The following is a 25,941-nucleotide window of genomic DNA, read 5'->3' as shown; positions in this document are numbered from 1 at the left end:
CTATCATCACTACTATTCAGCATTATAGTGAAGGTAGTAATGAGGTAAGACAAATAAATAAAAGGCATTGCAATGGAAGAAAGAAAACTGTCATTGTGTGCCAATGATTGTGTATATAGAAAATCTAAAATAATCTACAGCTTTGTAATTTTTCCCAAAAGATCTCCTTGTCTTTTGTCAAATTTTAGTCTTAGGGATCTGTTAATTTTTAAATATTAATTTACATTTCAAAGAACTATCGATGACAAAGTTTCCCTTTCTCATCTTTTTAAATTTCATTTTTAGTTTGTTGCTTATGTATAGAAATATAGTTAATTAAAACAATCTTTTATAGAGATGGGGTCTTGCTATGTTGCCCAGGTTGGTCTTGAACTTCTGAGCTCAACCAATCCAACCGACTCTGCCACACAAAATGCTGGGATTACAGGCATGAACCACTGTGCCCAGCTATAATTAATTTTTGTATATTGACTTTAACAACCTTGCTGCACCCTCTTACTAATTATAATAATTTATCTATAGAACTTTTTGGATTTTTTTTGTTCTTAATCATATAATCTTTAAATAATCATATATAACAGGATACATGAAAAAAAAGTCAGATCATAGCAGCCAAAAGACTATTAATAACAATCTTGTTCACAATTACCCAAAACTGAAAAAAAACACAAATGTCAATCTACATTAAAATGGATAAATCATAGTATATTTCTACATACAGCAATGAAGATGAATGAACTGCAGTTCCATGTGGCAACATGGATGATTCTAAGAAACATAATATTGAGTAAAAGCAGCAAGACACAAAGAATACATACACATGTAGCATGATTTCATCTACATTTTAAAAATAAGCAAAAGTAGTTATATTGTTTAGAGGTGCATACACAGTGATAAAACTATAAAGAAAAGCAAAGAATTGATTATCACAAAAATGAGGGTAGTGATTTTCCCTAGGAAAGAATGAAGGCATTATGATGAGAAGAGACAAAAGAAGGGGGTCCTGGGGTGTTGGTAATGTTCTTTTTTTTTTTTTTTTTTTTTGAGACAGGGTCTCGCTCCATCACCCAGGCTGGAGTGCAGCAGTGGCCCAATCTCAGCTCACTGCAACCTCCACCTCCCAGGCTCAAGTGATCCTCCCACCTCAGCCTCCTAAGTACCTGGCACTACAGGCATGCACCACAATGCCTCTCTAATTTGTGTATTTTTTTGGTAGAGACAGGGTTTTGCCATGTTGCCCAGGCTGGTCTCAAACTCCTGGGCTCAAGCAATCCTCCCACCTTGGCCTCCCAAAGTACTGGGATTACAGGGATGAGCCACCACTTCCAGCCTAATGTTCTATTTCTTGATCTTTATTGTGGATATTGGGTATTCAGTTTCTACTATTAAACTATACATTCATGTTTTATGACATTTTCTGTATATATGTTATATTTAATAATAAAAATATTTCAAGAAGAACATTAGGACAATCAAAAGAAAACAAAAGAAATATGATAAAAAAGATAGCTAAAAAATATGTCCCCACCTCTGAGAACTAAAATCATTCTATATAATTGTTTTTAGCTAAAGAATGTAGGGAAAATTAAAGCTTATTTGATTTCCCCTGTGACAATAGAAAGATAATTATGATAATTTTCAGAAACACTTTGGAATTTAGAATCTTTAAAAATGATCTAAGAATACATAGATGGGCCGGGCGCGGTGGCTCACGCCTGTAATCCGAGCACTTTGAGAGGCTGAGGCGGGTGGATCTCAAGGTCAGGAGTTTGAGACCAGCCTGACCAACATGGTAAAACCCCATCTCTACTAAAAATACAAAAATTAGCCGGGAGTGGTAGCGCGCGCTTGTAATCCCAGCTACTCAGGAGACTGAGGCAGGAGAATCGCTGGAACCCGGGAGGCGGAGGTTGCAGTAAGCCAAGATCGCGCCATTGCACTCCAGCCTGGGTGACAGCGCGAGACCCCGTCTCAAAAAAAAAAAAAAAAAAAAAAAACATAGATAGATGTATTTCCCCAAATGAATCAGTGAAGTTATTCTCTTCAAACTTCCCTTTTTGGATAGTGGAAGTCAGCATTTGTTCACTCAACATTTTTAAAAATCGAGTTCCAATTACGTGCTGGATACAGCTAGAAAAATAAATGAATGAATATGCTAATCTGTTGAAAGTCATCTTGAACCAGAAATCCAAATCAATTACTAATGTATTTACCAAGAAAGCACATAACGTATTTTTAAACTGTACTTTAAGTACATGGGGCCAATTTCTACATGGAATGCTGAACTTGAAGCTGACACAGAGAAATTCACACAAACAGGTAGTCAGAGGCCTTATTTAATGTATAATTAAATTTAATTATCCATCTCCATCTCTCACATCTGCAAACGCCATTTTAAAGTAGAGGCAGGACAACCTGCTCAGGTCCCCTTCCACACTGTGGAAGCTTTGTTCTTTCACTCTTTGCAATAAATCTTGCTGCTGCTCACTTTTTGGGTCCGCACTGCCTTTATGAGCTGTAATACTCACCGTGAAGGTCTGCAGCTTCGCTCCTGAGGCCAGGGAGACCACAAACCCACCGGGAGGAACGAACAACTCCACACACGCCGCCTTAAGAGCTGTAACACTCACCGCAAAGGTCTGCAGCTTCACTCCTGAAGCCAGCAAGACCATGAATCCACCAGAAGGAAGAAACTCCAGACACATCCGAACATCAGAAGGAACAAACTCCGGACACACCATCTTTAAGAACTGTAACACCGCCAGGGTCCGCGGCTTCATTCTTGAAGTCAGCAAGACCAAGAACCCACCAATTCTGGACACAGTATTGCTGGGCCATAAGGCACGTATGAATTTAGTTTTGATAGTGAGGTAGGAGGCAGGACTCAACTCTGCAGGAAGGGCTTGGACACCAGACCAAATTGAGGACTAGCTTAAACAGGGCGAGGGTGGAAGCAGCTTTCCATAAGACATGCCACCAGTGTGCCCTGTCAGTTTACCATTGCCATGGCAATACTCAGAAGTTACCATCCCTTTCTATAGCAACAACTCTATGACCTGGAAGTTACCATGCTTTTCCTAGAAATTTCTGCATCAACTCCCCCTTAATTTGCATGTAATTAAAACTGGGTATAACTATGACTGCTGAACTACCTCTGAGCTGCTATTCTGGGCACACTGCCTATGGGGTAGCCCTGCTCCACAGTTGCAGTACCTCTGCTGCTGCTGTACACTGCTGCTTCAATAAAAGTTGCTGTTTAACATCACCAGCTCACCCTTGAAAAAAATAAAAATAAAAAAATAAAGTAGAGGCAGTCCTCATTTTGCATGGTTCAAGTATATAGATTTCAGTTACTACAGTTTAGTTAATTAACACTAGTCTTCCAACAACACAGTTCAAATTTCAGTTACCATGGAATATTAACTGTAATTACATAAAGTAGTATCTAGCTCTTTAGTTCACGAATTACTAGTTATCAGTATCAATAGTATAGTATACTGATAATAGCGTACTGATATAATATAGTGATCAGTGCATCATGATCAGTAATTAATTATATCACTTCTTTCAAAGTCTGTTGGTGACCGGTCACTGCAGATCCATTAGTCAGTTAAAGCACAGACAGAAGTGTGTAGTTGTGTCGCCTCCTTGTCTCCTAGTGATAAGCCCATGTGATGTTTTATAAAAACAAAAATTGAAAGAGGAAACTAGCCAATAAAAGGAACAGCAAAGAAATAAAAAATGATAATGCCAAGAGTGAAATCTGAATCTAACATAAGTGGAGTTAAAGGAGAAACAGCTGACTACGAGAGTGTTGACACTGCCTCCACCTGATAGACTCTAGAGAAGCAGCCAGAGGAATTTAGTGAAGGCAAACTTATCAACATACTTGAGGAAAGTCATTGTGATGAAAAGGATGAAGACATCCTATAGAAAGGGCCACTGGCAAAAAGCTTCATTATTAAAGAAACTTTCAGAGATATTTTACAAAATTGAAGGTGCAAAGGATAAAATGTAGGAAACTAACCCAAACTTAGAAAGAAGTATGACAGTTTGCCAAGACACACAAAAAATGTTTGCTCTCTCATAAGTTTTACCATGAGAAGCAAACAAGTACCGTTCAAACTACTCTTGGTAAGTTTTTTTTCAACAAATAAAACACTTTAGCTCTCAATGTTTCTAATGTTTTAAGTTAGTGTATGAATTAGTTTTACTGTTTTACATTTCCCTATACAGTTAGTAAGAAAGTTTTAGTGTTTTGACAATTTTTCAAGGTTATAGAACAACTGTAATTTTTCCCATTGGTGTTTAAGATCTCTTTGAATGGTTTCAGCTTGCAGTCATTTTTCAATCCCACACTAATATGCAATTGGAAGACTGTATTTTAAATGAGGTAAGAGGCAGCTCTCTTCCTTACATCCTCAAACATCATCAATTCATCCATCTGATGTGTCTGGGCATAGTACTAAACAGGCTCTGACCTTATTTTGACCCTATACTCTCCACTTTTGCCAAGAACACTCGCTTAAAGAATTCTCCCTGCAAACTGGTTAAAACTGGAACTGGGCCTTGAACCACTCCAAACCACCAAGTTATGCCCAAACTAAAAACCCTCCAAGGACTTCCAATTACACCACTGGAAACAGAATCCAATATCTTTACCCTGGCCCTGAAGTTCTGCTTGTGCCTTCTGCCCAACTCTCCATCCTCACACTAGGCCCTCCCCTGCCCGCACCCCGGGAGATCCACCTCTCACAGATGGGCTTCTCGCTGTGTCTGCCTCTGCGGATGTTCTGTTCCGTGCTGAGCTTTCTAGGTTAGGGCCCCTTTACAAGCCCTCATTCACTTTGTCGCGTGATAAACGATTCAATGGTTCTCCCTCTGGCAGGGCCCTATTAAAGATTTCGTGGGCCCTAAACCACTTTCGTCTTCGTGGACCCCTTCCTCCATTAAAAAAAGATTAAAAGAAGTTAATGGATTTTGTAGGCCCTAAAAATCTCATTTCCCCCTCCTGATGTGAGAAAAAAATCAAAACACTTTCTTTGACTTCATGGGTTCACTTTAAACGAAATGAAAACATTCTCGTGGCCGGGCGCGGTGGCTCACGCCTGTAATCCTAGCACTTTAGGAGGCCGAGGCGGGCGGATCACGAGGTCAGGAGTTCGAGACCAGCCTGGCCAACATAGGGAAACCACGTCTCTACTAAAAATATAAAAAAATTAGCCAGGCGTGGTGGCGGGAGCCTGTAATTCCAGCTTACTCGAGAAGCTGAGGCAGAGAATCACTTGAACCCGGGAGGCGGAGGTTGCAGTGAGCCGAGATCACGCCATTGCACTCCAGCTTGGGCAACAAGAGTGAAACTCCGTCTCAAAAACAAAGCAAAACCAGAAGAAAAAAAAATTCTCGTGGCTCTCTGAAGCCTCCGTGGTCCCTCGGCATGGCGCCTACCGTGCCTGGCGGATCAGCAGCCCGGCCCTCGGGCCTGGGGGCCCCGCGGAGGAAGCTCCGGGCCCAGACTCCGCGCAGGTCTGGCCGCCCAGAACAGTATGCGGAGGGATAACTCCGACAGCGATTTGGGAGCCTCTCTCTTGGCGTCAGTCTTGCGCCGGCACCCGCCACGGCCAGCGCAACCAACACCTGCCTGAGGACGGGCCCGAGCTCGGCCCACGCCCAGCCTGCGAAGTGGTGCCGGCTGCTCTCGGGCTGCCCTCCCTCCCCGAGGCGTGGAGAACCGTACCTGTCTTCGGAAGACGGAGGCCCCCTCACCTGGTCCTCCCGGCTCTCAGCGTGCGCCCGCGCGTTCGGAGGCGCCCCCCTCAGGCCGGCGCGGCTGGGCGGGAGGCTCACTGCGGGCAAGGCGGGGCCTGGCTGCCTCAGGGTGCGCTTCAGGTGGCGCTTCAGGAAAACGGTCTCCAAGTCCCTAGATACCCTGAGAACAGTCCTTCTTTGTCCCTTAGGTAGAATTTTGTCTATTTGTTGGAAATGCTGTGCTAAACCTGACATTTTTCTTTTTCTACCCCTTCCCATGAAACATGCCAGTAGCTCCCCCACCGACCGTTTTCTTGGTTTTAACTTTTCCCTTCCACATAATTTCCTTCAGCCAGTCGCTATTTTGTTTACTAAACATCTGTGGTGGGCACATTATGTGCCACGCATTGTGCTAGGATTGGAGTACAGTGGATGTACAGACAATGGTCACTGCCCTCATGGAAGTTATAGCTGCCTTCAGAAAGTTCTTTTAAGTCTTTTCAAACTCCTGTATTCCAAGAGGGTCTGTCGCTCTCTTCATACTCATTCTCGCTTACTTGAGGTTGATTCCCATAGTCCCTTTGACGAACTCCACATGGGGTAGGAGCGTCCTGGTCCTTAACAGTTGGTTGGTCTGGGTCTTCAACTCTGGTTAAAAAGGAATTCTCTGAATTAGTCCACAGGAGAGGGAAAGATAATGCTAGTTCCAAGCTAGAAATGTACAAGCAGTTTTCCTTGTTTTCTTTATTATTATTATTGTTATTTTCTCAGTTCATTGTTTAGATGCAGGTTGGAGGTGGGGTGGGGCAATATTTCAATGAGTGGCACAGGATAGGTTAGATGTTTCAACAGGAAAAGAGTTGCCTGCTTGTATTCTAGTCCCACTAAACCATTTTGCTCCTATCAACTGTTCCTCAGGTAAGAACAGAACTATTTAACCTATGTCCTTTTTTAAACACTATAATCTGAAATTCAGTAGAGTTCCTGTGTTTCAGTTTAAAGGGTGGCTTCTCAACAGCTCTTTCCCCCCATATAGTCCAAATTAGCCTTTCTGTCTCTAATCTCCAGATTATCGTTTCCACTGATGTTAGAATTGTCCTTGTAAAAATATTTTGATCATATCATTCTTTGTCTTAAAAACGGCTTATGTTTCCTTTTCGGTTAGAGGGTCCATTATAACTGACCCCACCTACCTTACTAGGCTCAACCCCAGCATTAACTGTCTTACTCCCCTTTGTGTTGCTATACCAGAATACCACAGAACAAGTAACTTGTAAATAAAGGAAATGTATTCTTAAATTCTGGAGGGTAGGAATTCCAAGGTTGAGAATCCCACATCTAGTGAGGGCATTTTTTCTGTGTCATCCCATGGCAGAAGGCAGAAGGGCAAGGGGTACAAAAGAGCAAGACAGCAACAGGGAGCTGAACTCACTTTTACAACAAACACACTCTCTCAATAACTAACTCATTTCCAAGATAATGACATTAATTCATTTATGGGGGCAGAGCCCTTATGGCCTAATCACCTCTTGTTAGGCCCCACCTCTGAACACTATTCCATTGGGTACTAAGTTTCCAGCAAATGAACTTTGGGGGACACATTCAAACTTGAGCACTAGCCTCACTCCAAACCATACCACCCATTGCTCCTACCTACTATTAATTTCTTTCTGTACCCTCTATAGCATTTATTAAAAATATGCAAAGAACTGTACCAGAAATGGGGACTATGACATAAGAATTGTTTTCTGAGGGTGACAAACTATAATGGTCATGAGAAAGCACCTTGCAGACTTTAAACTACAGGGAGTGTAACTGACCAAGGGCATCAGCTGCTGCCTTAGAAATCTACTGCCACGACTGGGTGCAGTGGTTCACGCCTGTAATCCCAGCACTTTGGGAGGCCGAGGCGGGTGGATCACCTGAGGTCGGGAGTTCGAGACCAGCCTGACCAACATGGAGAAACCCCATCTCTACTAAAAATACAAAATTAGCCGGGCATGGTGGTGCATGCCTGTAATCCCAGCTACTCGGAAGGCTGAGGCAGGAGAAACACTTGAACCCGGGAGGCGGAGGTTGCGGTGAGCCAAGATTGCACCACTGCACTACAGCCTGGGCAACAAGAGCAAAAACTCCGTCTCAAAAAAAAAAAAGAAAAAGAAAAAAGAAATCTACTGCCACATTTGCATGGAGGCCATCTTCCCAGCCACTGACTGAATGTGGTGGAGATACTAAGGCAGACCCATTCCTGGGAAACACTGCACTTCTCACACAGCACTCCTCTAATGGGCAACATTGGCTTGATGATTCCCCAACAGTCTTGCTGAACTATACTCCAGTATGGAGTATAGTATGTGGAAGAGGAGTGTCAAAGATGAAGCAGGAGAGATAGGCAAAGGGCCAGAACATATACGATCTGTGGACTATATTAAAGATTTCGGATCTTATCTCATAGCAAAAGCGGGGTGGGCTGGAATGGGGAGATAAACTGAAGTATTTAAGCAGAAGAGTGACATGATCTGATTTGTGTACTGGAGAGAACGTTCTCCCTGCCTTCCCTGCCTTAAAAGGAATGGATTGGGGGCTGAAATTGGGGTGGTGGCAGCGGGGCATAGGGACAAGACAAGAGTAGGAAGGAGCCCAGGCAAGAGAAGATAGTTGTTTGAATTAGGGTATTGGCAGAGGGGATGCAGAGATGTGGGAGGAAATATTTAGGAGTTAAAATTAACAGGCCTTTATGATTGATTTGATTGATTAGGAGGAATCCAAAATGACAGGGCCTAGAACATAGTAGGCATTCAATGAATACTTATTGAATAAACAAATGCAAAGTCTCTGGCTTAGACAGCTGGAAAGACAGTAGTGCTATGTATAGAGATGGGGAACATTGGTTTTAGCATCCACACAATTACCAGGATGCTATGAGGATGGGGACGATAGTTCAGTTTTGGACATATTGAAATCAAGGTGCCTGTGGTTACACTGTGTGGAAATGTCCACTAGGCACTTGGATGTGTGTGTCACAAGCTGAAGAGAAAGATATGGCCTGGAAATGTAGATTTAGAAAATCATTATTAACTAAATTAGTATGAATGAGACTACATAGAACAGTGATTTCTTTTTCTCAAAGTGGGGATCTCAACTCATTAATGAATAGTGAAATCAATTTAGCGGGCTGCAACCAGTGTTTAAAAAAATGGAATAGAATAAAATGCAACATGATAGGGAAAAAAATGAGAATTTAGCTCCTGAAGTAAAGGTAAATATAATGTAAGTATGACTTTGTTAAAAATTTAACTCACTAATATGTACATTGGGTACATGAATGCATGTACTTACTTAAGTGCGATTAGGTTGCACAATAAGAACCTCTTATTGTATGTTTTGTGAAAAAAATTGAAAAAATATTTAAAAAATCAAAAGACAACCAATAAGTCATGTTCAGAGAAGGGACTAAGGCCTAGACTAGACTGCTGAGAAGCAGCTTAGGAAAGGCATATAGTGGGCTAGAGGAAGAAACTCAGATGGGGGCAGGGGTTCCATTGTGTTGAGGTTGGTTTTAGAAAGAAGATTTCAGAGAGAAGATTAGAAATACTGATCCCAAATGCCTGATTTTCCCTCTAGGCTAAGCAATTTGAATTCAAGGACCATGGCTTTTTTTTTTTTTTTTTTTTTTTTGGCAGGCTAGAGTGCAGTAGTGTGATCATAGCTCCCTGCAGCCTTGAACTCCTGGGCTCAAGTGATCCTCCTGCTTCAGTCTCCCAAGTAGCTGGGACTACAGGTGTGTGCCACCAGGCCTTGCTATTATTATTATTTTGCAGAAACAGGGTCTTGCTATGTTGACCTGGCTGGTCTCGAACTTGTCTTCAAGTGATCCTCCTGCCTCAGCCTCCCAAAGTGCTAGGATTACAGGCATGAGCCACCATGCCCAGCCAACGGACCATGTCTTAATCTTATCTCTAGTACTTAGTAAAATGCCTGGCACATAGTAGGCCCTTAATAACTGTTGAAAGAATAAACTAGAACTAGTACTTGCACTTTAGAAAGATTATCCTGATGGCAGTCTGGAAGGGGAGGGATTGGAGGCAAGGTTTTTGTTTTTTAAATGAAATTATCACACAGTCCAGGTGAATGATGATGATGTCCTGAACTATGATGATAATGGAAAGAAAAGGATGGATTTAAGTTACTTTTTAGTCAGATTTATAAGGACATAGTGATTTCTTACATATGGGCGTGGTAGCTAGTCTCCAAGAAAGGAGGCTGAAATCCTTGTATTCCCAGTGAAATCCCTGTACCACCTGGTGAAGTCCCCTTCCACAGTGCATCAGGGCTGGCCTGTGTGACAAGTAGAATATGGCCGAGAGATTGTGTGTTACTTCTGAGGCTAGGTCACAAATATATCATTTGCTCTTTTGCCTTGTTCTTTTGGATCACTTGCTCTGAGGAAGTCACCCCATTTTGTGAAGACATTCAAGCAGACCCATGGAGAAATTCATGTGGAGAACAACCTTCACTTACTGCCAACAGCCACTACCAATTTGGCAGGCATGGAAGTCCGCCATCTTGGAAGTGGATCCTCCAGCCCCAGGCAAGCCTTCAGTGGACTGCTGCCCTGTTTGATATCTGGACTGTAATCTTGTGAGAGACTGGAAGCCAGACCACCTAGCTAAACTACTCCTAAATTTCTGACGCAGAGAGACTGTGAGAGATAATAAAAATTTATTCCAAATGTCTGATTTTCCCTCTAGGCTAAGCAATTTGAATTCAGGGACCATGTCTTTTGTTTGTTTGTTTTAAGCCACCAAATTCTGAGGTTAATTTGTTACATTTGTTTTGCAGCCTAAATAACTAATACAATGGGGGTGAAAGAGGAGAAAGCAAAGACTACCTACTAAGTGCAGACTAAGTGCTTGAAGAAGGAGCTAGGGTTGGGATGGAGGAGATAGTGAGTTATCCTCAGGACCTATGCTTGCCTTGTTTGTAGGATATCCAAGTGGATATGCCCATAGGCAGTCTTTGTTCCTCGCCCTCAAAGGCCTACCAACCCTAGAAGACTCAGTTCAAATGTCACCTCTTCTGTGAGGCCTTCCTGATTTCCTCTGGCAAAACCTGGCCCTTCTGCACACTTATTGCACGTTATTATAGCAAACGTGCATTGCTTCGTATTGCAATTACCTATTTGCAGTTATTTGTTTACATTTGGAAGCCCCATTACAGTGTGAACTCCCTAGGGCAAGGGCCGTGATTTTTAGTATTTTCTGTATAATCGTGTGTGTGTGTGTGTGTGTGTGTGTGTGTGCGCGTTACACTGTGCCTGCCCAGCACATAGGCAGCCGTCCTTAAATGCTTGCAAAATATTAATTTTGAGAAACTTGGTGCGTGTATCCACGTCCTCTTATTAGTAAGTTTTCCTTATTAGTACAGCTATGGGCGTTTGAGTTTTTGGAGTGGCCGGAGCAAACTCGCCACTCGAGGTCCCTGAGTGGCAGTCCCAGCGCACTTCCGAGGCAGAACTCCCCCCTTCACCTGGGTCTAGCTCCGCCTCTGCCTGGGTTAGGCCTCTCCTCCCCTCAGCCCCGCCTTCAGTCAATCCCGATTGGCTGGAGGAAGAAGGAGGCCCGACCATTGGCCCCTTTTTGAGGGGGCGGAGCCGGGCGGTGTTTCATCCCTCAGCCTCAGGCTGAGCCGGACCGAGCCGAGAGGACCCGAGTGGGGCCGAGGCCAGTAGCCAAGGGGCCCTGAGTAGAGGCCGTAGCTTGCGCCGCACCCGCGGCCAGGCGGAGCCAAAGATGCCGGCCTCTGCTGCGCGGCCCCTCCCGGGTCCCGGGCAGCTTACAGCCTCGCCCTTCCCGCTACTGCTGCTGGCGGTGCTGAGCGGCCCGGTATCCGGCCGCGTCCCCCGCTCGGTGCCCAGAACCTCGCTTCCCATCTCTGGTAAGGCGCGGGCGCCCACGCCCTCAGCCCTTTGCGCCCACACCCACACCCACACCCACCTGCTCCTCAGACCGCTCGGCCGGACCCGGGCCTCCCAGCCTGGTGTATGGCGTTCCACGCCGCCCACACCCCGCCGGGACCGGGGCGAGACCCTCGCACTTCACCGCATCCTTTCTGCATCCCTCCCGCGCCCCCCAGCCCCTCATCCCCAGCCCGGGCCTCGCGCCTCGGCTCCCACGACACGCCCAGGCTGCCCCAGCGGGCCCTATTCCCAGAGCCGCAGGAGCGTCCAGTCCTCACCGTGCAGACTCGGACACTGAGGCCCAGAGCTCGGGTGGGGGCTGCCCGAGGTCGTTCATTTCGAAGTTCCGTCTCCCTTAGTCCCCTGTTTCCCCGCACATACACCTGGGTCCATCATTCCAGCTTGACGCCCACTCTGCTTTCAGACCCATCAGTCTTTCATTCTACTCCAGCTTTCCATTCCGATCCCCAGGTCAGCATTTCCATCTTCTCCAATTCATTTCCCTATCAGTTCTATACATCATCCGAGCCTCTTGGCCCTTCTGACAGCCCTAATCTTCCTAACCCTCTTCCCGCTCCCCTGACATCTCTGACAGCAGCTCCCATTCTCCCATTATTGGATCCACGTTAACTCTCCTAACTTGCTCAGTGTTCCTCGCTGCCTCTGCCCATTCCCTACATTGAATATTGGTAAACCATTCAATGTGTTGATGTAAAGTTCTGCTTAAATGATTTTTCAAGTCTTCAGAAGGAAAAATAGAGGAGGGGGATATGATCCTTTGAAAAGATGTGGAAGAAGCTAGGAGACGTCACAAGGTTAAAAGTGATCATTGGGGCGATTCACATTTTAGACTCTGCTGAGGTGGGTATGAGCATGGCCATGGACCTTGTTGTCTTCTCAGTGGGCATTGAGTGTTATTAGCACCTTGGGCAGACAGAACCAGTGAAGCCAAGAGTACAACCTGTTGGCAACAACTCTGGACTGGTTAATAGTAGTTTAGAGTTTAAATTCAGACTAGTGCCATATAGGAATGCTGTGATTCCAGAAGGCGAAGTTGTGGCCAGAGCCTGGGATTTCAGTTTGCACCCGAGCAATAGCCACAAAGTAAGTTGAGATTGCCAGGCTGGGTTGATGTCCAGGCATCCAGAGATGTCTAGATGGCAAGCAAGGTGAAGCAGAGTTGAGGATGTGAGGGGAAGTTAGGTGATCCAGGGCTTATACTAAGCATGAGAGAGTGGGCACAGAGGTAAGTATGGGTGTGGGAGGATGGAGTGGGCGGGACTCACATCAGTACATCTAGGAATGAATGGGTTGGTGTCCATTCTGCCGTCTTGAGGGTACTGAGCAGAGGAAGCAGGTAGAGCAGAGCTGTATTGGTGCAAGGGTAGGGTCCCCAGAACCAGAGGTTGAGCTAGGAAGGTAAATTCATGCCAACTTATTCCAATCTTTAAATAGATACGAATTTTGAATGCTGATATGAGGTTTAGATTTTTTTTTTTTTGAAGCGGAGTCTTGCTCTGTCACCCAGGCTGGTGTGCAGTGGTATGATCTTGGCTCACTGCAACCTCTGCCTCCTGGGTTCAAGCAATTCTCCTGCCTCAGCCTCCCAAATAGCTGGGATTACAGGTGCTCGCCACCTTGCCTGGCTAATTTTTTGTATTTTTAGTAGAGACGGGATTTCACCATGTTGGCCAGGCTGGTCTCAAACTCCTGACCTCAAGTGATCCACCCACCTCAGCCTCCCAAAGTGCTGGGATTACAGGAGTGAGCAACCGTGTCCAGCTAGTGCTCTATTTTTATAGAAAAAGCATACTTACCCACTGGATTGTGTGCTAAATATTCTGGCCTCATCTATCTCTGGTTCACTTGTCAAGGCTCTCTTTCTCCCCCATGGCTGCTTAATAAATGGTACTTGGAAGAAAACAAAAATTGGCCCCTTTGGTTTTGCTCTTGTGGACTTGACCCTTAGGAAGCGATGGCTGACATCACTTTCCTCTCTTCCTGCCAGAGGCTGACTCCTGTCTCACCCGGTTCGCAGTCCCTCACACATACAATTACTCTGTTCTCCTTGTGGATCCTGCCTCCCACACACTTTATGTTGGCGCCCGGGACACCATCTTCGCTTTATCCCTGCCCTTCTCAGGGGAGAGACCCCGCAGGGTGAGAGACAAAAGAGGGAAGGACCCCTGACCCTGTAGCATGTGATTAAATCTATGATTTTATGAGTGTGTGTGGGGGGGATTTCATAATAACTAAAGATGTAACAGCAGGGGTAGTAGGAGGGGGTGAGTTGGGAGACATGGGGGGAGATCATCCATTTTGTTTTCTTAGCTAAGAGTATGGTGGGTCAGGGTGACTGGGGAGGATATGAAGGAGGTTCATGATGATGGGGAGGAGACCACAGTGACCAGGTTTCAGGTGACAATGGGTAGAGAGATCATTAAAATTACAATACTCTAGGGAAATAGCTTTCAAACTTTTTTTTGACCATTATTAGAACTATACAGTTTGAGCATCCCTAATCTAAAAATCCAAAATTCAAAATACTCCAAAATCTGAAACTTTTTGTGTGCCAACATGGCACTCAAAGGAAATGCTCATTGGAGCATTTTGGATTTTGGATTTTCAAATTAGGGATGCTCAACCAGTATGTATTCTGCGAATATCCCCAAACCTGAAAAAATCTGAAATGTAAAACACTTTTGATAACAAGCATTTCAGATAAGGGATGCTCAGTGTATACTGTGTATTGTGGCCCAGTACACAATTATGTACTGAAAGAAACCTTTCTTGAAACAATATCTACCTCTTATATGTGATACATTTTGATATATTCTATTTCATTAAAAATAATGTTGGTCATGATTTCAGAATTGATTTTATTACTCATTAATGGGTGGGGACCTCCATTTGAAAAACAATGCTCTAGGGGGGACTTTTGAAGTTCCCAAATTGATGGAGGTTATAGAACAGTTTAATCTCCTCTAACATCGAGGGAGTTTGATGTTAGGGGAATCTGGGTGAAATGATCACTTCTCCTTTCTCAGATTGACTGGATGGTTCCTGAGGCTCACAGACAGAACTGTAGGAAGAAAGGCAAGAAAGAGGTAGGTGTAAATCTGAGCCCTGTCTTGAGTGTCAGTTGAGACCTTGGCCCAGCCCTGACTCTCAGTCCCCTGTAATGCTTCCATCCCAATGGGCCCAGGCAGAGACTCTAACACCATGCTATCACCCATCATCTCTGATCCCAAAGCTGCATCTAACTGTCCTGACATTACCTTACCCTTCCTCGTACCTGCTGCTTCTGATTCTTTCTAACCGTCTCTGACCCCCAGGACGAATGTCACAATTTTGTCCAGATTCTCGCCATTGCCAATGCCTCTCACCTCCTCACTTGTGGCACCTTCGCTTTTGATCCGAAGTGCGGGGTTATTGTGAGTGACGGGTGGGAGGAGAGGGAGAGGGTGCCTGCACCAGTGTGAGTTACTTGGGGTGGTGGTGGGAGGATGGGAAGGGTTTTCTGTGAGCGACCATGATGGGGGCATGGTCAAGGCAACCATTGTGCATGATAAGCATTGGGTGTAGGGGCTGTCCTCATGGGATGAGGGTATGTGTAAGCCACTGAGGGAGGGAAAGGGAGGTTGTCTGGAGAGGGTAAGATATACAAAGTGTGAAGAGAGACATAGTGGGATAGTTAAGGAAGTTAGGGACGCTGGTTGGGCTGGGGAAACAACAAATCCAGGGAGAGACTTCAGAAACCAGAAACTTATGTTTCCCTTGCCCTGTGTATGCTTTGTCTAGGCAGCCTGTGTCCATTTCTTAATTAGTACAGCCCATTGCCTGTTTCTTCCTTTCATAGCATGTGACTGTCTCTTACCACCTTCTCCTACTTCCACTGCCAACCTCATTGTATATGGGCTGTGACTCTCTCCTCTCATGGCTTCTGATGTCACTTCCACTAATGTAATATCTGCTGGCCCCATATTCTGGATCTTGCCTTCAGGGCGGGCACTCTGTCAATCATGTTTTCTTATAGATCCTGTTTATTGCTGCTGAAGGCCTGGACATCACCAACCTCAAACACAGGCAGGCTTGGGACATGTGTATCCTAATCACATCTAGGCTAGTCATAATCTCTGGGACTGATGACTGTTTCTGAATTCTCAGCTTTTCCCATCTGTTACACAGTAGTCAGCACTGGTCTTTTGGCAGCTCACATTTGTGACAAGCCCCTGGGGTGAGTCAGAAGCCTCACATATCCTTTATATCCAGTGGCTTCCCTTTCTGCTCTGTAGAGCAATAGGAGGGAGTATAACTGCTCCCTTTTTTGACCTCATCCTTAACTGTAGATCTTGTCTTGACTCTTCTGCAGTCCTCAGTAATCCCTGCCACCTGGATCAAGTCAGTGTGTATCTCTAAACCCCTCTTTGTTACATACCACCCTCATATCTCTGGCTTAGGATGCTAATCATAATCATATGCATGATTGCTTCAGTTAGTCCCCCTGGGCTGCCTTGGGGTGGGTTGGACTTATGTTAAGTCCTTTTCATAATGCAGGTGATACAGGCTCCCTACCAGCATCTGGATAGCTCCCTCATTCTGGAAAGGTTCCCAGTTCAGGGTGTTGGTGAAAATCTCTGTATTCCCTCAGGTAACATTGAGGTCCAATTTCCCTACAGTTCTCCTTAAGTTTATAAGGTAGCAATGGTACTGCCATTGCCATATTTGTCCTTTTCCATTCTGCCAGGCTTGGGGATCCCATGGGTATGAATCCCAGAGCCATGGCTTATAGACAGTGTCATTGTTCTAAGTTAGTCTCCTAGGGCCTTTAATTCTTCCTTGTTTCTCTGAGGTGGGATTCTAGTGGTTGTTACATAAGGTATCTAGACAGAAAATGTTCTTTCTGGACATACCTGTCAGGATTGGTGTGACTTGGATGCCTATCTCTTCTTGAGGAACATCAGCAATGAAGAGTGAAGCCAGGGGTCTGTGTCCTGAGCTCCCAAGAATTCAGCTCTTTTCCTGAACCCTCCTGTCTAGCAGGCTTATGAAATGAGGGCCCATCCTTTGGTCAAGGCTTGTTTGAAGGAGAATATAGAGACTAGCCGCAAGAGGTCAACTCTGGTAACCCTTTGAGCCACATCCTGTCTGCTCTGTAGACATTTTGAAAGTTCTCTTCTGCCTTAACCTGTCTTATCCTACTACCCAGCAGCCCCAGTCTGCTTGACCAAGTTCTTCCTTTATCCTCACTGCTGAACCTCTCATGTCCTAGACTGATGACTTTGAGACTGTATATAAACAATTATCTGAGAGCTTTGTTCCAGATATAGCAACTTGATCAAAGTTGATTGTGGAGAAATGAAGGTTCTTACAAAAAGGAAATTCCAGCATTGGATCTAAGGGCTCCCACTCTGGAGTGCTGTCCTTCAGTGATAGCTCATTGGACATTGGAGGAAAATATCGTAATTTGTTTTGTTGAGGGACCTCTAGCAGTTAACAGAGAAAAATGTTAGACTTCTAACAACAACAACAACAAACAACAACAATGACAACCATTCAGTTGAGTGTCTGCTCTGATGAAGACTTGGTATTAGGTACTTTACATTAAGGATTAAGTTTAATTCTTATCACCACATCATGATATTTAGGTATTATTTCCATTTTACAAGTAATGAAACTGAAGTTCAGAGAAATTAAGTATTGTCTCTAAGACTGACTAGCTAGCAGAGGCAGAACCAAAATTTAAACCTGTGTTTGTCTCTGGCTCTGTTCCACTATCCTGTCCCTCTAGTCTAGCCTGCAGCCCAGAAGACCTTATCTGTCTTCAATTTCTTGTGGCATTTGATGTGTTTCATGTACTAGGAACCATCTTTCTTTTCTTTGCTTTTTTTCTTAGCCACCTGGGAAAGGTCCTTCCTATGCCTTAAACTCCTCTTGGCCAAGGCCAAAGGACCAGTTCCAACCCATAGCTCAGAGAGAGCCTTCCTGTCCAGCTCCGGCTTTCAGCTTCAGGGACTTTGCTTTACCACAGCTGATTCTCAGAGACTATGCTGCTGACTAACACAACGACGATACAATGAAGAATCTCAACATTCAGATAGATAACATAGTGGAGTGGTCATGTCTCTTTCAGACCCGAGTTAAATGTCATTTTGACCATGCAATAATCATAACCTATCTAGTTAATAGGAGACTCACCTCTTCAAAGGTTAGAAACCTGGATGATATGATGATGCTGCTGGGGAAAACTGAAAAAGAACTAGTTTCAACATATTGAGTTTTAAGGGGCAGATAGGAAATCTCTGTGAGGAAGTCCAGCAGTGAAATAAAAATATGGGCTAGAGTTTAGAAGATATCAGATTTGGAGAGTTTGGGGAATGATTTGCATAGAATATCTGGCTGGAAAGAATGAATGAGATCTTTGAAGTATATGTGAAAGCTACTAAGGGTGGATTCTTAGGATACACATGTAAAGAAGAAGGAAATGGAGAAATAACAGATAGGAGGGATTCCAGAAGGGCAGAGTTTCAGGAGAGTCAAGGAATAGAATATTTCAAGGAAGGGAGTGAGTCAAAAGTATCAAATGGTGCATAAAGGTTAAAGAGAATGAGAACTGAGAAAAAGTTCATCCCTTTAGTCCTTGGAGAAATGTAAGGCAGTAGTTATAGGCATAGAAAATATTATTTGTCTTCCAGGAATAACAGGTGATCTGGTTTGGATAGAACAAAGGTCATTTTGAGAAGTAGTTGAAAATAAGTAGGTTTGGCTGATGAGGTTGTACTCCAGGCAATGGTGGGCTATTTTCTCATTCTCTTGCACAAAAATTTATTATTAAGTCAGTGACCAATACTTCAGATTAATCTTGGGTGGGTATTAGAATAACTTGGTTGGTGGGGGTGGCTAGATGATGTGGAGAAAGGAGTTTACTGCCATGGTTTAGGTGAGAGGTAAGAAGGGAAGCAGCAGCAGGTAAGTACCACATCTCTAGAGTGCCCAACCATCTTGTTAATCTCTCACCAAACCCATCTTTCTTCTCAGGTGAGGATGCTCCCACTGTCACACAGCTGGAGTGCTGTGCCTCTGTGGAGTCCTCCATTCCAGCAGACTCTTCTGACCCAGCATTCCCTTTTTGGGGACTTCAAAAGTTTTAACAGGCCTTCTTCCAGACTCTCAGTAAAATAGAATCTTGTTTGCCATCTAGAGCAAGAGATGAGTAATCGGAGTGGGCCAGTAGTACACTTATGTTCAGGGGATATATATCGATATTTCTGCAACAGCTACCATGGAAGTAATTAGGCTCCAATGACACCATATGCCCATGCCAGTTTGTGAACTAAAGATACCATACCTGGCATTTGTATGCCATACCTTTGACTCTCAACCAGCCACTGTTAACTTCCCTCTCGGTCCTAGGTTGAAATCATCCTTGTTTTTAGATGTTATCTTGAAGCCTCTCTTAGTGCCAAATGCTAGACTAAGGTAACTTCTGGCTGGCCCTGATGAAGCTCTTACACCTCTTGTTCCTTGCCAATGTCAGTCCCTCTGGAGTCCCTGGGTGAGGAAGGTACTTACCTACCAAACTCTCACATTCTGACCTGAGCTTCAGGTCATTCTTTACTGACTTTGCTGGTTCCCCTGTCCTCTGCCCTTGGTCGTATGATGCAGCTCTGTCTTTCATCCTCGGGGTGGGGAATAGGAGGAGGATGGCCCTTGTCTCTCTAGGCCGCTGGGTTTCAGATGGTCCTTTATCAGCCTGCACTTTTCTTTGTCCTTTCTAAGGTTTCCAGTCCTCAGGAGGCCTGCTTTCTTCCTGATCCTTCTTGTCATGTAGCATATTCTCCAGCCAGTTACAAACCCTACAGTTCAGCAGTGTTTCAGAGGAAAGACCTACCTTCAGCCTCTTAGGTGCTTCTTGGGCTGTCCTAGGAATTTCTTCATCAGGGCATGTGGGTGTTGGCTGCTGGGGGAATTGAGGGAAGAGGAATAAACTGATGAACAAAGGATAGCAGAGATGAGAAATGCAGGAGTAGATGGGGGCATCAGGAATAGCTGACTGGTAATATGGGGATGATAGTTGGGGGTAGGGAGTGGAAGGGGAGAGGAATGGGAATTGACCTTTTCCTTCATCTGACCATCTTTGTAATTCTCACCATGAACCTTCCCTATGACCCCTAAACCAATTGCCCCCTTCTGGTCTATAGGACGTGTCCAGGTTCCAGCAGGTTGAAAGACTTGAGAGTGGCCGGGGGAAATGTCCTTTTGAGCCAGCTCAGCGGTCAGCAGCTGTAATGGCTGGTGAGTGGGGAGAGACAAGAACCTGTAACTTCTTGCTAATTGCCTCCTTCCCCACCCCTGCTGTTAGAATTTCTGTGTTCTTTCTTACCTTGGAATGTCTATTATTCTCATGTCTCTTTTTAGCCTTTCCTGTTCTTCCCTGAGTGCCTGTGTGACCACCTGCTTTTCCCCACCTAGTATGATATCCCCAGGATTCTCTCCACAGAATGTGTCCTCTGCACCTCTAGTGTAATGTTTCCTCTCTTAACCTCATTTTCTTTTCTCATAGTGTTTTTATTCCTGTTAATAAGTGGAATATACTACAATGCATATTGTAATAAATTTGGAAAAAGTATAAAGAAGAACATGAAGAAAACTTCTAGAATAGCACTTTCCAAAAGAACTTTATGTAATGATGGAAATGTTCTACATCTGCACTGTCCAATACAGTAGCCACTAGCTATTGTGGCCATAGAGCCCTTGAAATGTGACTAGTGTGACTGAAGGAAGGAATTTTAAATAGTATTTAATTTTACGTAAATAGCCCTGTGTGTCTAGTGGTACCATATTAGTGTAATTCTAAAATATCTCTACTTAGAAAATTATTGCTGATATTTTAGGATATTTCCTAATATCCTGTATTAGTCCATTTGTGTTGCTATAAAGAAATACCTGAGACAGGGTAATTTATAAAGAAAAGAAGTTTATTTGGCTCATGGTTCTGGATGCTGGACATGAAGCATAGTGCTAGTATCTGCCTCTGGTGAGGGCCTTAGGAAGCGTACAGTCATGGCAGAGGGTGAAGGGGAGCCAGTGTGTCACATAGTGAGAGAGGGGGCAAGAGAGAGAGGGAGGAGGTGCTTTTTTAAACAGATCTTTTGTGAACTCAGAGTGAGAGCTCACTCATTACTGCCAGGACAGCACCAAGCCATTCATGAAACATCTGCCTGCATGACCCAAACACCTCACACTAGGTCCACCTCCAACATTGGAGGTCACATATCAATGTGAGTTTTAGAGGGGACAAAACATCCAAGCCATATCATATCCTAAATGGATATTAATGTGTGTGCACACCCATGTACATTCATGCACATACATTTGCTGCCAGTCCTTTGTTGCTCAGGGGAGTCAGTAATGACTATTAAATAAATTCCTGCTAGTACTTCTTTTGAACAAGCTGCCTGTGATTGCTCAAGTGTGAAATGATTCTATCACAAACCTAAACCTCTTCTGGAGAATGACTGTCTAATTTATTAGCAGCCACACAGCAAATTGTTTTTGTGCCACATAGCCTGAATTTTAGGTCAGACCACCCAACATACACCCTCCAAATTCAGTGAAAAGCCATTTTCTTGTGGTAGTGTAAAGCAGGTTAATGGAAATTTTATGAGCATGTGCACATTATAAAACTTTTAAATGTCATGCTACATGGATGTAATTTTGAATTTTGTCATGTAATTTTATATCACAGGCATTTCTATATAATTTAAAAATTCATTGTAAAGATAATGTTTAATGACATGTTACTCATTCTGCTAATCTACCATGAATTAATCAATTCCAAATTATTTATATAAATTTAATTAGTTCAAAGATTTTGCTATTATCCATATTACTGTAATGAACATCTTTGTGCATAAATTTTTGCTCACATTTTAGATTGTCCTCTTAAGATTCCTAGAAATGGATTACTGTATCAAAGGGTGTGAACATTTAATGGCTCATTATCTGTTGCTAATTGAGTTTCTAGAAAGGGTATACCAATTTACACCCTAAATCAGCAGTGAATGAGAGTGGCTTTTCTCTCACATAAATTTCACCAGAATGTATTGTTGTCATTTAAAAAAATCTTTGCTATTTTGAGTCTAAAAATGACACCTTGTTTTTATTTGTATTTCTTTGAATATTAGTGAGGTTGAATGTTCTTCATGTTTTAGTACTTACTTTTTATTTCTTCTTTGATAAATCCTCTGCTCATGTTCTTGGACCAGTTAACAGGTAGGATATTAGTGTTTCAATTACATATCTTTTCCTTTGTGATTGTATATAATTTTTAAGCTCAATCCTTCACTTAAAGAGCAGATAACATTTTTTCTTAAAAATTTTTCCAAACATATAACTCTTTGATCTGTTAATATTTGGCATTATTTTGATGAATCGCATGAGAGGGGGATCTAAATTAATTTTTCCCAGATAGCTAATCAGTTGACTCAGCATCATTCATCATACTGTTTTTTTCTTTCCTTGCTGACTTTTTTTGCCAACTTTATCATAAAATTAATTTTTACCTATATTTTTGGGAAATATTTTATGTAAAACAAAAATTGGGACACAAGATCTAACAATGAAAATTTTTTCCTATGCATGACTTTATTTTTTAGGGAAAGTTTTAAAAGCTATACAAATTAAATCACTCTTTTTTTTTTTTTTTTTTTTTTGAGACAGAGTCTTGCTCTCTTGCCCAGGCTGGAGTGCGGTGGCGCAATCTCCACTCACTGCAAACTGTGCCTCCTGGGTTCACACCATTCTCCTGCCTCAGCCTCCCGAGTAGCTGGGACTACAGGCACGTGTCGCCATGCCCGGCTAATTTTTTGTATTTTTAGTAGAGATGGGGTTTCACTGTGTTAGTCAGGATGGTCTCGATCTCCTGACCTCGTGATCCGCCCACCTCGGCATCCCAAGGTGCTGGGATTACAGGCGTGAGCCACCACACCCAGCCATTAAGTCACTCTTTAGTCTTATAGTTAATGACTTATCTTTTTCTGAAAAATAAAAAAAAGTTTTTGAAAATGAGCATAAAGTATATATTGACTAAATACAATATTTTGAGTTGTCATGATTATCATTATCTATTGTTGAAATTGATGAGACCTTCCTTATACATGTTTGAATAAAACAATTTAGTCGATAGTTTATTTTTCTAGGTTTTTAATCAACATCTTTGATGACACTCAGAGTCATTAAAGATTTCTGAGTTTTCGTGGTTGTGATATCTCTTGAGTCTATAAAGCTGTTTATCAGCAAAATGACTTCTTACTTGCAACACTCTAGGATAATCATTTATTGTACTTTTGTTTCAAGCAGTAATTTTTGTTTTTTTGTTTTGTTTTGTTTTTTTGAGACGGAGTCTCGCTCTGTCGCCCAGGCTGGAATGCAGTGGCGCCATCTCGGCTCACTGCAACCTCCGTCTCACAGGTTCAAGTGATTGTCCTGCCTCAGCCTCCTGAGTAGCTGAGATTACAGGCGCCCACCACCACTCCAGGCTAATTTTTGTATTTTTAGTAGAGATGGGGTTTCACCATGTTGATCAGGCTGGTCTCAAACTCCTGACCTCATTATCTGCATGCCTCGGCCTCTTAAAGTGCTGGGATTACAGGCGTGAGCCACTGCACCTGGCCTCAAGCAGTAATCTTTAAGCATGTTTAGCCCTCTGTGAGTAATTTCTCTTTATTAGGTCAGCAAGTGAATTCATATTAGAATGTGGTTTAAGAATACAAATTTCCAGTTTTAGTAAATGTGCTGCTGAAGCGAGCACAAGAATAGAAATTTCATAAAGACAAAGTGGGAGGAACATTTTCAAAAAGGTTTTAAGTCTTTTTTTTTTTTTTAATAAAATTCAGGGTTGCCTTTCAGTTGATAATTGATGAAGGCGATCAGAACTCACTTCCTAATGGTTTAGAATGGTTAGCTTCAGTTAATGTGGAAACTCTATGTCTCTAGCTGTCTCAGATCCAAATCATAGTCAATACTAATATTATATATTTTCATCTGAAGTTATTACTTTACAGGGTTATAATTTAAAAGTTTTTCCTGGTCTGACATAAGTGCTAGCATTTACTTGGGGCTTTCAAGAATGATTCATTATGCCTTGCTTTGCCTCTGTTTTGAAAATAGCAGTATAGAAATAGTGGTAACATTATATAATCATTAGAACCAAAATTCCCAATTAGGTTCTGTAAAAATGTCCTTAAAGATAATAGCAGTATTTTGAAATGAAAAGAGCTTTTAATTATGAAAATATGATTAGAATATAATAGGAGTATTTACTTAAAATTGTAAAAATTACAATGTGCATTGTAGAAAATTGAGAAAATGTAGAAATACATAAAGAAGAAAGTAAAAATGTTATTTTTAATTCTATCATTACCAAGTAACCACTATTATTATTTTGGAGTATTTTGAGTGTTTTCTTCTACTGTGTCTATGCGTCTGCGTATTTATTATAACTTGGAATTATGTATATTTCATTTACTATTGTATACTGAGCATTTTCTCATCATAGAAATTTTTTCTTCAAAACATGATTTTTAGCAGTTGCATACAATTACATAATTTGTACTGCGTACACAGATGGATGTAGCATGACTTAATTATTTCTATATAATTATACATTCAAATTTTAAAATTATTTTTTTATAAATAATGCTGCGGCAGGAATCCTTTTACATAATTCTTTGCATTAATCTACTTAATTGCATATGAGTCAATCCAAAAAGTGGAATTGCTAGGTGTAAGAGTATAGATTTTGATGGTGCTTGATGGATTTGGACAAATTAATCGCTCTCCAGTTAGTCCTACCAGCAATGGCTACCAGCAGTGGCTAAAGGGCCTGTCCCGTTGCCAGTCCCAAGTAATATGTACAAACAAACAGTGACCTCCTACAAAGTCCAGTATGATATATATATTTTGATTGGCATTTCTTTTAGTGAGGTTGAACAATTTTTCATGTGTTTATTGGTACTTCTGTTTCTTTTGGGAAAGCCTCCAAAATCTTATTTTCAAATACGAAGTTTATCTGTACTATACTTAGATACAATTAAGTAAATGATCTCGTCTTTATTTGCGCTATTCTAATTTGGAAAAATATGAATATTTTGACATTCACATTAGCCTAAGAACATCAGTGATTCCTTCTCAGTCTCCTTGACAGGCCTTTTGTCTTCTGCTCATTCTTAAATGTTAGAGTTCCTTAGGCTTCTACCTAAGAGCCTCTTCTCTTCTCACTCTGTGTAGTTGTGATCTCAATGAGCCCATGGCTTCTGTTTCCACTGCATTCTGATGGCTCCCAAATCTGCTCTGCCTCCTGGACATTACCTGGAGGTACAGACCACACAGCCAACTGCCTTCCACACATCTTCAGTTGGATGTCCCACAGGAATCTGAAAATCATCATGTCCCAAAGTGAGCTCATCATCTTTACTCACCTCCCCCAAACCTGCTTCTCTGTCAGTCTTCCCTCCTCCGAGTGTATAGTGCCATACTCACTCAGGTACCCAAGCTAGAGACAGCAGTCAGTTGTCTTTGGGCCTCCCTATCACATCCTATAATAGATAGGGTTTCTATCAAGAAGAGCAGAAGACTTTGCTCTTTCTCTTTGGGAACCCATCCTGTGTTTTTATCGTATGGTTTTGGTGTCATTGCATCTTGTGATGAACGCATCTGCCAAGGAGCTCTGCAAACGTTCCAGATGCACTGCATGCTGCCAGCATTTTGAGGCCAAGTCTACCTCTTAAATCTCTGAGACTAGCATTCACACATGAAAACAAGACAGCTACAGAAATCCTACATGGCCAACAGAGGGAAAGGTAGAGTCAACACTGCATCTCCAGTCATCTAATTGTGCCCAATAATAGGCTTAAAAATTTTTTTTAAAAAAAAAATCCAGCTGGCTCAATCCTTAAATAAGGAAAAGACTTTTTGAGTAGGAGCTATCTATCCTGAAAAATGTCTGACTATGAGAAGAAAAGGCAGTGGAAGAAGAAAAGCCAAGGCATGTAAAAAATCAGTTTTTTTTTTTTTTTTTTTTTTTTTTTTTTGGAGACAAGAGTCTTGCTCTGTCGCCCAGGCTGGAGTGCAGTGGCGTGATCTTGGCTCACTGCAACCTCCACCTCCTGGGTTCAAGTGATTCTCCTGTCTCCAAGTGATTCTCCTGTCTCAGCCTCCCAAGTAGCTGGGAT

General features: G+C 42.7%; 2 protein-coding genes across 10 annotated transcripts in view; one reads left to right on the top strand and one right to left on the bottom strand.

Annotated features, from left to right (window-relative positions):
* Positions 1 to 5,941, bottom strand: part of M1AP (meiosis 1 associated protein) — a 93,637-nt gene extending 87,696 nt beyond the window's left edge. Inside the window, exon 1 of one of the 3 annotated variants that reach the window (XM_009442601.4) lies at positions 5,738 to 5,941. The gene's annotated coding sequence lies outside the window, so the exon portion shown is untranslated. 3 annotated transcript variants of the gene reach the window in all.
* Positions 5,942 to 11,306: 5,365 nt separating this feature from the next.
* SEMA4F (ssemaphorin 4F) overlaps positions 11,307 to 25,941 on the top strand; it is a 57,575-nt gene continuing 42,940 nt past the window's right edge. For 5 of the 7 annotated variants that reach the window (XR_008546283.2, XR_008546282.2, XR_010149356.1 and 2 more), the window contains exons 1-5: positions 11,307 to 11,685; positions 13,716 to 13,867; positions 14,755 to 14,814; positions 15,043 to 15,141; positions 19,909 to 20,002. Coding sequence is in view for 4 of the 7 variants with exons in the window: in XM_016948848.4 (XP_016804337.1) it covers positions 11,541 to 11,685; positions 13,716 to 13,867; positions 14,755 to 14,814; positions 15,043 to 15,141; positions 19,909 to 20,002 (550 nt within the window). In the remaining 3 variants the exon portion in view is untranslated. The remainder of the gene's footprint in view (positions 11,686 to 13,715; positions 13,868 to 14,754; positions 14,815 to 15,042; positions 15,142 to 19,908; positions 20,003 to 25,941) is intronic. The other 2 variants (XM_016948847.3, XM_016948850.3) reach the window with 2 other exon arrangements.

This window comes from Pan troglodytes, chromosome 12 (genome assembly GCF_028858775.2).
Source record: "Pan troglodytes isolate AG18354 chromosome 12, NHGRI_mPanTro3-v2.0_pri, whole genome shotgun sequence".
In the NCBI taxonomy this organism is placed as follows: Eukaryota; Metazoa; Chordata; class Mammalia; order Primates; family Hominidae; genus Pan; species Pan troglodytes.
This window is presented reverse-complemented; position numbering and strand designations above follow the sequence as displayed.